This window comes from Galeopterus variegatus, unplaced genomic scaffold (assembly GCF_000696425.1).
Source record: "Galeopterus variegatus unplaced genomic scaffold, G_variegatus-3.0.2 Scaffold487, whole genome shotgun sequence".
Taxonomy (NCBI): domain Eukaryota; kingdom Metazoa; phylum Chordata; class Mammalia; order Dermoptera; family Cynocephalidae; genus Galeopterus; species Galeopterus variegatus.
Genome location: NW_007726598.1, coordinates 91,807 through 105,539, shown reverse-complemented (window position 1 = coordinate 105,539; position 13,733 = coordinate 91,807). Strand labels below are relative to the sequence as shown.

Here is a 13,733-nt window from a genome sequence, read left to right as displayed (position 1 = left end):
TGAGGGTTGCGATCCCGTGGCTGGTCCCGGTCCGGTCCAGGCGCGACACTGAGGGTTGCGATCCGTTGCCGGACACGGAAAAAAGACAAAAAAAAAAAATATATATATATATATATATATATATAAGATATGTATGAGTAAAGGCATTCAAATATTAAGACACTTTTAACCAAATTCGGTCCTTCTAGTAGTCAAAAATTATTGATTGGGACACACAGTCTATACAATGCCCACTCTGAAACCTCCTTCTCTTGAAGTTGTCTTAATTACACCTGCTGGCATTTGACATCCAATCTCTAACAACACTGTAAACTCCTGGAAGAGAGAGGGCCTGGTTTATTTTATTTTAGTTACTATAGCAAAATCCCAAAAGGCATAAAGTCATTCATTAAAAACAAAGATCGAATCTACAACCTTATTCTGTCATACCAAGTGAGCTATGTCATCAGACAGTACAAGTAGATAAGTGGTAAAGAACAGGGCAAAGCAGACCCTGAACATCTAAACAATTAGATTAAGGACCAAACAGTAACAGTTCCAACAGATTTCTTTCATTTGCTAAGAACTATAAAACCTGGTACATCTCTAATAATGAGGGAAATGATTTTCTTCCTCCTGCTAACTAATCTCTGCTCACAACCAAAAATCTGAGCTATAAGGAGCTTGCTTCTCTGTAACTCTCTAAAGACCCTCTTCCACATTTAAATAACAAACAAAAAAACTGTAACAATATAACATTAAAGAACCAGAAATACAGGCTGTTCAAGCACTCATCTGTTTTTCCTAAAGATACACAGATCATCATACATGTGAGCAAAAATCCTAAATCACAAGCATTTACATCCTCTACAATTGCACTGTTCGATATTGTAGCTGCTAGCCACACATACCTATAAAGCACTTGAAATGTGGCTAGTCTGAATTGAGAAGACTTTGTATACAAAAAAAAAAGAGTAAAATATCTTAACTTTTATATTGATTACATAAAATCAATGATGTAATAAATATTTCGATATACTGAGTTAAACCATTACTAAAATTAATATCACTTGAATATCACCTGTTTCATTTTACTTTGTATGTGGCTACTAGAAAACTTTTAAAATTACGTATGTGCCTCACATTATATTTCTATTGAACAATGCTGCTCTAGAAAAGGTCATATTTTACATCTAATTCCTCTAGTGATTATGCTCCTGGCTAAGAGTTGTATGAAGCCCCCCCAAAAAACCTTCAGTCATTAAACTATTCATAGTCCCCAGCCTACTGATCCTACTGATGATGCAGTAGGTTGCCAGAGTAATTTGGTCAGTTACCCAAAGGGAAGGAACTAGTTTAACAATTATCTGAGTCTGAATTCTTTCTAAATGATTCTAGCATGTAACAGATATAAGGAGTAGCCTAAAGCAAAGTCTGTGAGCCAAGAGATCTATTTTTTTTTTCTCAATGCAAGATTTTTAGGTAACTAAAACTAAGGTTCGACTTTAGTACTATTATAAGGAGTAGCCTAAAGCAAAGTCTGTGAGCCAAGAGATCTATTTTTTTTTTTCTCAATGCAAGATTTTTAGGTAACTAAAACTAAGGTTCGACTTTAGTACTATACTTTTAAAAACAGATCTAACATTTTAACCCAGTGCTTTTTTCTTTTTTTCTCTATAAACTTTTATTTAAAAGTAAACAATACACAAATAAAAACCACAGTGAGATACCACTTCACACCCACTAGGATGGCTATAATTAAAAAACAAGATAGATAATGAAAGTGTTGGTGATGATGTGGAGAAATTAGAACCCTAGCCTACTAATCCTATTGATGATGCAGTAGGTTGCCATCACTGGTGGGAATGTAAAATGGTGCATTTGTTTTGGAAAATGGTTTGGCAGTTCTTTGAAATGTTAAAAACAGAGATACCCCATGAGCCAGCAATTTCACTCTGAAGTATTCACCCAAGAGAAATGAAAACGTACTTCTGCACAAAAACTAACACCAAATGATCATAACAGCATTATCTGTAATAGCCAAAAGTAGAAACAACCCAAATGTCTGTCAACTGATGAATGGATAAGCAGAATGTGGTATATACATACAACGAAAAATTATTTGGCAATAAAAAGGAATGAAACACTGGTACATGCTACAACATGGATGAACTTTACACTAAGTGAAAGAAGTCAGACACGAAAGACCACATATTATATGATTCCATTAGCAAGAAACAGGCAAATCTACTGAGGCCAAAAGTAGATTGGTTCCTGCCAGAGTCTAGGGAAAAGGGGGAATGGGGAGTAACTGCTAATATGTACAGAGTTTCTTTTAGAATGAAGAAAATGATCTAAAATTGATTGTGGTGATGGTTGCACAACTCTGTGAATATACTAAAAACCACTGAATTGTACACTTTAAATGAATAAATTGTATGTCATGTGAATTATATCTCAAAAAAGCTATTTACAAAATATAAACATTAGAATGAAAAACAAAATGCTATACAAAGCATAGCATTGTATATGAAATCTGCCTCTATAGAACATTTCATTTTAGAATAGAATGAGAAAGTGATAAATATGAAAAAGAAGAGGAAACTTCAACGGTGGTAGATCGTATTACTGGCCCTAATTCCTCATCCCTCCCGGGATCTCCTCCTTAGCCATGTGATTTTGCAGTTCCTCACACTAAAGGGGTAAGATTTAATTTTGTGGCTCCTTGACTCTGGTTTCAACCATATGACTTGCTTTGGCCAAAAGAATGAAACAATGGCAGTGTTCTAGTTCTGAGCCTGAACCTTAAGAAGTCTTGCAGGTTCTACTTGCCCTCTTGTGCCCCTGCTACTATCATGAGAAGAGCTTCCCCTGGGTGGCTGCTACCCATTCATCCTGGCCCCAAAAGAAAAAACATGAATCAGACCCACCTCAATGGACTTACAGATCTGAAGCAAGAACCACAGTTGCACCAGCCAACCTGTAGATCCATAAGGATATTTGATTGTTATTTTAAGCCACTGAGTTTTGGGGTAATTTGTTATGCAGGGTTGTGGCAATAGCTAACTCATACAGTAACCAATTCTCCCACTGTATTTTGAAGAAGTCCCATAAATTAAACAGTGATTATCAAGCCTAACACCTTGAATAATAATAGCTTCATTTACTCAGCATAAGATAGCGATCTACATACCTCAGAATGATATTTGATGCTTGTCCCTTTAAGCTCTTAAACTGAGGGCTGATGGCAATTTAATAAGATATCACATAATCTTCCACCTTACTAATATATAATTTTACTTTTTTAGGGCTATTATTTTTAAAAAATCAAATACAAATAACATTCATTTTAATAAACTATGTGCCATACCACTGAAGATAATAAGCGCATGAACAAAACAGAATCCGTGTTCTCAAAACTTTACAAACAGATGAACAAGGAAATAAACAACTGAAAGAAGCAAGTACAGTGTACTAAGGGGGCACAGAGAAGGGTTATCCTGGAACAAAGATTTAGGAGAATAAAGATAAGGATGAAGAGGAGGCAAATTAAAAAAAAAAAAAAATACACACACACACACACACACACATATAAAATCAACAGGACTTAGTGACTTATCTGATGACAATCAAGAATGTCTCTGAGGTCTTTAGCTGTGAAGACTAAACCAGACACTCTCAATAGCTACTGCTACAGGCTAAGACTGCCCTATCACTAAAGCTGACTCATTATCAACTTGGTAAATCTAAACTGAACACAAAGCTCAATTTCCAGAGATGTCTTGGGCCATTTTGTACCTTTGCTACATGATGACTCTGGCTTAGTTATCTATTTTCTAATAGCTGGCTCTATTTTCCATTTGGTCTAACTGCTTGAAGCTTACTGATGCTTGTCCAATAACATCTGCTATTCACAGTTCTCCCCTATTTCTACTTGTTATTCCCTTTTTTCTAAGTTAGTTGATAACATTTAGCCTTTGCTTTATAACCTTTGCTATAAATAAATACCAGCCTAATACATCAATCATCCTTACGCCTGTAGGTTTCCACCACTGCACAGCACTTTTTTCTAAGTTAGTTGATAACATTTAGCCTTTGCTTTATAACCTTTGCTATAAATACCAGCCTAATACATCAATCATCCTTACGCCTGTAGGTTTCCACCACTGCACAGCATTCAAATATTCAAAAACAAAACAAACGCTTAATCCCTCAAACTTCTGGTTTATGCCTATTCCAGATGATGGTGTTACTTAATTGTGACCTAAGACTAAGGTACTGCTATATCTATTAAATTTAAAATATGCACACATCAGGCCAAGAGATTTTTTTAATTGTTCTTCTGAATAGTAATTATTAAACAAGGGACAAGAAATGAGTTAAAAAAGAAAACAGACTTTTAGAAACAGGAAAAAGATGATGGCAAAATAAGTTCCTAATTAAAAAAATATTTTTAGCTTTTTAAAGAAAAGCTTAAATATTAAGAATATGAGTTTATGAAATAGTGGCAAAAAAAGAGAGAGAAATTAAGTTGCTCAGAAACCAGTTTTCATATAGCTTATTGTTCTCATACCTCAAAGGAAGTTTCCTGCAATTTTCATTTGAGCATGTTACTGAAATTGTTTCCCTAAAATTGTTTTTCTAATTCCAAAAAAAGCAGAGCTTTGCCACTCTAGAAAAAGAATAATATATGCCACATATTTAAACAGTGCCTGTTTGGGAAATAAAGTATAAATAAATTGGTAGCAGTCAGTCTGTGGTCAAGTTCAAGACGACAGAAGGTAAATGAAGATGACTACCCTAAAGGGCCCATGCTCCTCTGTAAAGAACTCCCTTAGGAATTCTGTTCCTATGCTGAGCCACTTTCTATTTCTAGGAGCTGTCAGGATATTAGGAAGTAAGGCAAATCTAGCCACACTCTTGGACCAACTTGACAGTAACGATTTTACTTGTGTATTTTCTTCAAAGAGCAGTAAGATGTTACGTAAGTATTCTCTCCTCTCTTCTGTGTGCCCTGTCATTATTTTTTAGGGAGGCATTCTATTTCAAAACCTAGCAGCTAGCAAATTTCACCTCTAAAATATTCATTCTTAAAAGAAAAAACTGAGCACCTATTATGTGTAGGTCCTTGTACCAGAAATTAATAGCTTTGATCCTACCGTTACAGAGTTCACTGTCTAGGTGGGAAGACAGCCATAATCAGTACATTCAATACAAGGTCAGAAAATCTTAAGTGTTACCCATATGATAGGAACGGATAAAAAGCTGTAGGCATCAGAAGAGAACTTTTCTCCTGGATCAATCAGAAGGCCCTGTAACAAGGGGACAGCATTTCAGCTTGGACCTTTAAAGACAGGTAGGACTTACATCTTTAGAGATGTGGTGACCAGGTAGAAGAATCTCCTTAAATAAAAGGGAAACAGTAGTAATCCAATTTGGCTGAAGTAACAAGTAATAGTTAAAGGAAATATAGGTAAGTAGGGTTATAAGTCCCGATTGTTTTGAAAATCAGACTGAAGAAGCTGGATTTTATACTAAAGCAATAAAAAACCCCTAGGACATCCAAATATAATATAACCCAAACTAGTGACAATATAAAGATCAAAAGAGACAAATACCAAATGTACACACCAAGCATTCCCCATTAAGTTCTCTTTACAACCCCTAACTGAAATCCTTAATAATAAAGGTAGACATTTCTAAACTTTAACAACAGTAAAAAACAATCTCTTCTCTTTCCAAGATCAATTTCTTCATCTCCCTGCCTTCAAATACATAATTCCCTCCCTTATTTAAAAAAAAAAAAAAAAAAAAGACCTTTATGACCGTGTCTATACCAAACATCCTCTTTCCACCTTCTCAAACAAATGGCCAGAATTCAAAGCATGCCTTTTTTCCTTCATCACTCATCCCCAATTTGGCTTTCACCTTCAGAGTAGATCACTACTCTGATCTTTACTGCTGCAGTTTCAATAGTGACTTCCTCTATAAATTCAACAGCCTGGTTTTTCTTCATTCTCTCTGAACCCTGTAGCTTTTATAGACTCCTGCCCCTAAAAATTCTCTTGTGCCTTTCATTACCATTGCACTTTCCTAATTATCTTACTTCCCTCTGATGGAGCTGACTCTTCTTCCTATTACTTCTCAATTTTGAGTTTCTCAAGCCTCAATTTCTGGTCTTCCATTCTTTCCTCTCTACACTCTCCCTCTTGTTCAACTGATCTTATCTCCAATCTTCAACTAATTCTCCTCAACCTAGCTGTAGTTAGTCCCAGGGGGTATTTCTACAGATGTTTGTACTAATCAAGGGCAAAGGTGAGAGAATTTGTTTCTTTACAACTAATTTTTACTTCTAACAGTAGTATTTTTGCAAGCATTTTTGAGAAATGAATGTAAATTTCTGGAAGTTTACAAAGTCAGAACATACAGTCAAAGGTTTAAAAGATCAGCTGTCAGATGAGGCCTGAAGATTTAATCAAGTTTGGAAGGTCAAGCTAGACAACTCTGGGCAAAAATTAAGACAACAAAACAGCAAAACAAAGTCTAGCACCCTACTTACGTCAAAATGTCTGAATAACCAGGCTGAAGAAACAATGAACAAAACTTTGCTATACATGTCCTATTTAGGTCAAGAGTGAGGCCCAAGCCTGGAGGCCTTCAGATGAAGGGAAGTAGGTGTGCCTGTCAGAAGTGGCGTGAACTAAGGAAACAGATAAGAAATTAACAGCCCCTCCTAATAAATTTTTGAAGGGTAGAAAATTTCCTGTGCACTCCAAAGAAAGCCAGGGAAAGACTAGGATTATGTACTCTACTGCTCTTTCTTCATTTGAGTAGATTATGAAGGAAACTGTCTTCAAAAGATGAAAATAAAACTACTATATGAAAAAATGTAGCTTTATTAATGGTTTTTCTTCTTTGTTTTGTGGAATGTAGCAAAGGACAATGAAACTTGTGACTAAAAGGTGATGACCATTATTTGTGAATGTGCTGCTAAATTTAAAAAAGGTGATGACCTTATGACATTTCAAAGGCAACAATATAAATCAATAACAATTTGCAAACTGTTATTTATATTAACTTTTAATATGGCATTATTTGACATCCTGAATAGAATGGACATCTCAAAGTCTAAATGCTGGTTAAAATGTGAAACAAGAAAAATCACTTCTATAGTGAGAACTCTATCTAGAACCTACCTGGATCTAACAAATAACATAGAGAACAAATAACTTGCTTTTATATAGCACTTAGCAATTCATAAAGCATTTTTACATACATTATCTCACTGAATCCTCACAACCCTTCTGTGAAGTACAACAGGTATAATATTGGTACAAAATACAACACTGGGACTAAGACATAGCTAGGTCACAGTTAATCACAGACGAATATCACCCTCAAACTAAAGATTTTCTGATTCAAAGAATCCAGAACAAAATTAGGTGCTTGTATCTCAGGATTTCAAATGAAAATTTAAGGAGCAGCATAAGACAGAACTGAATACTTTTTGAGTGACTGCTTGTATTCAATGTAATTCACAAACATGTAAAAACAACTAGGGCACACCTGTACCTCAGAGCACTTTCTAAAAAAATCCTTTAATGGTTCTTCACTATAAATACTGGAACTCCAAAACAGTGATGATCATTTTCTTACCAGTTTACGGTAAAACCTACAAACCAAGTAATGGGAAGGTCTCTATTAGGCTAATGTATATTACTGGTCTAATACCTTAAAAATATCTACAAACATAACTTTTTCATAGAGCTTCAATCTAGTCTTATCACAGCAACTGAATGGGACTATTTCACTTTAAACTGTGGCCCTAGTGAGACCTACTAATAAAATCTGAGCGGTAACAATTCACTGCACGGATCATGGGAACTAACTGCAGATTTTTTCCCAGTACAATTGGATTTGGTCACCTGGAACCCACTTACGAGGTTAAAATTCCATAAGAGGAGCACTCTGCCTCTAACTCTCTAAGTGAGGATTAGAAAATATGCCATAGAAACTCAAAGTTACAAACATTTCTTAATTTATACATACAACACAAAAAACTAGTATTTTCTTTTAACTTCTAAGAAGGAACCATTAAACTCTAGAAACATCAAAAATAGATTATAGAATTTTAAAAATCAAATTATACTCATGGCTTTACTACCAGAGACAGCAATCACATAATGTTTCAGATGCCAAAAATAGCCAACTAAAACAATACTTGGTCAGACACTCTCTTCTTAGGACATCCTTTGATTTTTCATGAGATGGTTTCATGAAATAGATATGATGAAAACTAAATGATCTGTGAATATTATTAATGTTGAAATAAAAACATTTATATTAAGCTACATAATAATTCAATGGCATGGTGATCTCTAAAACAAATGATCATACAGAAATCTATTTTGAGAAATGCATGAACATTAGGCATTTATATTCATAGTATTGTAAAACTGGTTATGACTTGAAGAAAAAAATAAATAAATTCATAGTACTACTTGATAATTACAGGCTGATATGGTTACAAACTCTCCAGCTTTTTTTCCCAATCATTTAAAGCTTTATAATAAACATTGAGGAAAATGATTTAGATACAAATTCATGGTGTTAGCTTTGGCTAATTTTAGTTTAAATCACGTATCACCCAAACAACATTATCACAGCACTTTAACTACAGGCAAAACATGTTTTTAAAATAATAAGCAAATCTTCTAAAGCCTATAATGCTAGACACACGTTTTCAGCTAGTGTCTCTTCAAAAAACTTCCGTCAGCTACCATCAAATATGAGTAACATCAGTTACAATGATGCACAACAGTTATCTGAAAGTAGAACCGACCACCCTTAGTTCTGGAGATCTGCATTATTTTTCATTCTCAGGTTTAGCACTACTATTTGCATGCAGCCCTGAGATTAGGTCTTAAGAAAGATGGCACAAGTGGAAGAATTCTTCATGTGTTCAGTAAAAATTTACCACCCACCTATTATATGGTAGGCTTTGGAGAGACTACCAGAACAGAAAGGGTCTTATCCTTGTGCAACTTACTTTGTTTGTATATTGTCTGTCATTCCTCAGAGAAACACACAAGACCGGACCATGAAGAACCATTCTGAGGAATTTGGGTCTTAGTCTAAGTGCAGCGAAAAGCCATTGTATAATTTTAAATAGGGGACTGCCATAAACTGACAGGTTGTTAAACAACGGCCACTGAGTGGAGAATGGAGGAAACCCCGGGAGGAGGCTTATATAGGAAACTCAAGAAAAAGAGGGTTAGCTTAGAGTAAAAATTGTGGAAACAAAAGTGGACAGATTCAATGTTAGAATCTTGGTGTCAAGCAGTCTTCACTTTGAGCCCTTTCACCTTTACATTCTTGGGCAAGTTACTTACACTCTTTGAGCCTCAGCTTCCTTACTTAGCAATGCTTGTAAAACACTAGCACTTAGAAAATTCACAATAAATTATTATAATAGTACTTTGAAACTCAATTAAAGGGGTTCAGATAGACTGACTTCCTTTTCTCCCACAACATTAACCCTACCATAAGTAATTTTTAGCAGGGTTCAAGTACGGTTATATACAAGTACTACATTGACTCCATCAAGAGACAAATTCCTGTTTCTCACAGAATTTACACTAAAACTGTTCATAAATATACACTGAGCAAGTTTTTCTCTAATAAAAATCTAGTTTGCACCTTCAATTCGTGTTTCACATACATTCTTTCACTTCCTCAGTGTATGTGAGTAAACCATTATAAGCAGGATCTTGTGGTTAACTCATGATAAAGATTATGGTGTTACTACCAATTATTTTAATTTCTTCTGTCAATAGTTTCCTTTAAAACTTTAATAAGGGATGGCACTCCTCCTTCTTACTGCGACATCAGAAAACCAAGTTACCAAGCTTTTGGCTGGCCCCGAAATAGTTTTTGATCATGGAAATAAAATCTCATATTTTCACCAGGGAAATTAATCAAGGGCTGGTCCGTGGCTCACATCGGGAGAGTGTGGTGCTGATAACACCAAGGCCATGGGTTCGGATCCCTATATAGGGATGGCCGGTTAGCTCACTTGGGAGAGAGTGGTGCTGACAACACCAAGTCAAGCGTTACGATCCCCTCGCCGGTCATCTTTAAAAAAAAAAAAAGCTCTCTTTTATAAGTACAGCAGCACTACCCTCCATCCACAGGGAATTCATTCCAAGTCCCCCAGTGGATGCCTGAAACATCAGATAGTATCAGAAAAGTGTTTCTCCTATACCTACATACCTATGGTAAAGTTTACTTTATAAATTAGGCACAGTAAAAGATTAATAACAATAACAAATAACAAAATAGAACAATTATAACAATATACCAATATACAGTAATAAATGTTATATGAATATGGTCTCTCTCTAAAAATACTGTCATATTTTCAGACCTCAGCTGACCATGGTTAACCGAAGCCATGTAAAGCAAAACCATGAATAAGGGGGGACTACTGTAATATGGACTACAAATATTCATCCTCCAGTAGCTTCCCCTGATACTTAACATTCTTTCAACAAAGGATGAACCATCCTGAAAATTTACTATCATGTTCACTCAGTATTTACTAAACAGGGGGTATGTGCTAGACAATGTGCTAGGCACTATGGGAGGACTAAGGTTAGTGTTATATGATCCTTAGTCTCAAGGAGTTTCCAACCTAGTCCTGAAAATTTACTATCATGTTCACTCAGTATTTACTAAACAGGGGGTATGTGCTAGACAATGTGCTAGTCACTATGGGAGGACTAAGGTTAGTGTTATATGATCCTTAGTCTCAAGGAGTTTCCAACCTAGTGAGGAGAGTAAGTACACAAGAAAAGGAAGGAGTGATGCAGACACTACTACGAGTATTACAAATAAAAAGATCACTTTCAGATGGGGTGGAATTTGAGCTAGAACCTTGAGAAACAGAGTTTTGATATAAGGAGCAAGCACAAGAAATCAGAGAACAGCATGAACTTCCACATAGGAGCTTTTTTTGAAAAAAACTTTTTATTATGAAAAATTTAAACATATAAGTTGACAGGATAAAATAATTAACCTCCATGTACTCATCACTGAGCTTTAATAATTATCAACTTACGGCCAATCTTGTTTTATAATTTACATGTCTTCTTATATGAAAATCCTAAAGGAGCCTATTTTCATATGCTAGTACATTCTTTACTTACTCCATACTCAGACAAATCTACAGTACCACAGTAGCCTCCACAGGTTGATTTTTCCTAAAAGCTACATACAAATAAAGTGCAAGTCTGTTCCTTAAAAAAAAAAAAAAAAATCAACTTTTTTTTTTGGCAGCTGGCCAGCAAGGAGATGTGAACCCTTGACCTTGGTGTTATAACACCATGCTCTAACCAACTGAGCTAACTGACCAACCAATCAACTCTTCATTGTACAAACCAAGGAAAGAGTAACAAAGACTACAAAATGACAGCTAACACACAAATTGGTTTACATATACTTTTGGAATACCTTTTCCATACTTTTATTTCAATAAGAATGAGTAAAATGGGAGATTTCATGTCAAACGAAGTAAAGTATCACAGGTGAAGTAATCTGGACACATCACTTGGCTTCCTGGGCCTAAGTTTCCTCCTCTATAAAATAGAGAAATATCACCTACCTCAGAGACTTGAGAGAATTAAATGAGTATGTATTAAATGCCATGTGTATATATATATTTGGCAGCAGGCCAGTACAGGGATACAAACCCTTGACCTTGGTGTTATAAGCACAATACTTTCCCAAGTAAACTAACAGGCCAGCCCACAGTTCTTTAATATCATTACCTGGTTGACTCAGCAAGAACTAGGAAGCTGCCTGGTTTCTCAATCCTCTCCCCTCATACACCACCCTCTAGAGATGATGATGATGATGTAAAAACTTTCTTCATTTCAAAACATGCTAAAGGTGAGGGGCTAAGCATCCTGATTTCAAGGAGCTTCCTTTGCATGCAAAGCAAATAAAGAGCTGAGACTGAGGGAAGAATTTTAGTAGAATAAATCTTGTGAACCGTCAAACTTCACAAAGTAATCCCTCCCTTAACTAGTAGAGCTGACCAACATCACACAGAGGTAGTGTGTGACAAACCTACCAAAAAAACACTTTTTATTTTCCCCACTGACCTGCCTCTCAACAGCAAGTGATATGAAACACAAGATTACGATTTGAGTTTTCTTAAGGAAAGAGTTTCTCAAGAGTTCTTGAGCTATCATAACCCCAAACACCACAAATCACCCACTCGGTTAAAGTTTTCTACCTAAATTTTCTATTTTCAGATATCGCCCACTTGATATTTCCCTAAGATAATTATAATTAATGTAGTAAAATATGGCACTTCAGTTTGCCAAGTGCTTTGTAAAGGTATTCTGTTAATCCTTACAGCCAATGAAAAAGGTAATTTACCTATTTTATAGGTAAGGAAAAAGGAATGAAGAACTATCTTGTCCAGCTACAAGGCAAGTTAGTGGCGAACCGGATCCCCAAACCAGGTCTTCCAACTCCAAATGCCATGCTCTTCCCATCCTATTATGCTCTTCTCTAAGAAGCGAAAGTCTACAGTTCTGTTCCAAATCACATTTGCTTCAAAGAGTAAACTATCTTCAAACAATCTCTCTAGATTTCGACCAGATTTCCATCCCCACACCTACAATCATCCCCTTTCTTGCTTCCTTACCCTCTAGCCATTGCTTTCTCCCCACCATTCAATTTCCACTCTCCAAGGATACTATCATTCCTTCAACCCCTACTGAAAAATTCCACCTCTGCTTGTACCCCCATTCCCCAAACCTTCTCGGGATATGTGTGTTGTCATCCCACAAATGACACAGTACATTTCTCAGTCCTTAATCAACGACTTAATAACTATTAAAGTCCCATAAAAAATACACATAACTTGCTGATCTTCCATCTCCATACTTGGCCCAAGGCACCAGCCCACTTCAAATTCTTAAGAATAGGGTATCAACCCTTACAAATACTCTGCCCAAGCCCCAATGTCACCATCGACTTCCTTTCCAGAATGTGGTTATCCAAACACGCTCCTCTTCCAAGCTCTTCTCCAGTGACTCCCTTCCAAGGTTCCCAAGACTCTCTCCACGGTTTTCTTTCCCTCATTCCTGAGCCTCTGCCCACCTTATACCAACTCTCCCTTAGCTCCTCATCCCAGAGCTAAGCAGCAGCCCTAGTTGAGGCTGCCGCTCCTCTCTCGAAACTTGGAAGTTCTGTCTCTTATCACCTGTTCTTACCAGAGCTTGCTCTCAGCCCGGTGGCCCACCTTTGCCCTGGCTAGTCTCTCTCCACTCTTTCGATTCCTCCTGCCCAGGAGCCACCCCCACAAGTTGGTTCCGGGGTGCCCGTCGGATTCAACTTCCATCCGTGGGATTCCCACCCCCGGAGTCATTCTCCCCTTCTCCATCACCTGCTCCACCCATGGCCAAATGACATCTGCCACTGCAGCCGCCTCCATCCCCCTTCTCGGACTCCGGGTCCTTGGCCGCTCACCGCCTTCCCCGAGCGCCAGCCGCCCCCTCCAGCGGAGACAAGGAGGGCGTGCACCCCCAACTCGCACCTGTTCCACCGCCTCTCCCCCTGGCGGGGCGCGCCGGCACCCCGACTCCCACCGTCGCCGCGCCCCGGCCTCCCGAAGCCCCGCACTCACCACGAGTAGGTCTGCTCCGCCATGGCGCTGACTCTCGTAGGCTCCGCTGCAGGCT

The 13,733-nt window shown here is 37.1% G+C and overlaps 1 protein-coding gene across 1 annotated transcript in view; it reads right to left on the bottom strand.

Moving 5' to 3' along the window:
- Positions 1–13,727, bottom strand: part of SPPL3 (signal peptide peptidase like 3) — a 139,938-nt gene extending 126,211 nt beyond the window's left edge. Inside the window, exon 1 of the mRNA XM_008569345.1 lies at positions 13,679–13,727. Coding sequence (XP_008567567.1) covers positions 13,679–13,701 — 23 coding nt within the window. The 5' untranslated portion in view covers positions 13,702–13,727. The remainder of the gene's footprint in view (positions 1–13,678) is intronic.
- Positions 13,728–13,733: the final 6 nt, after the last annotated feature.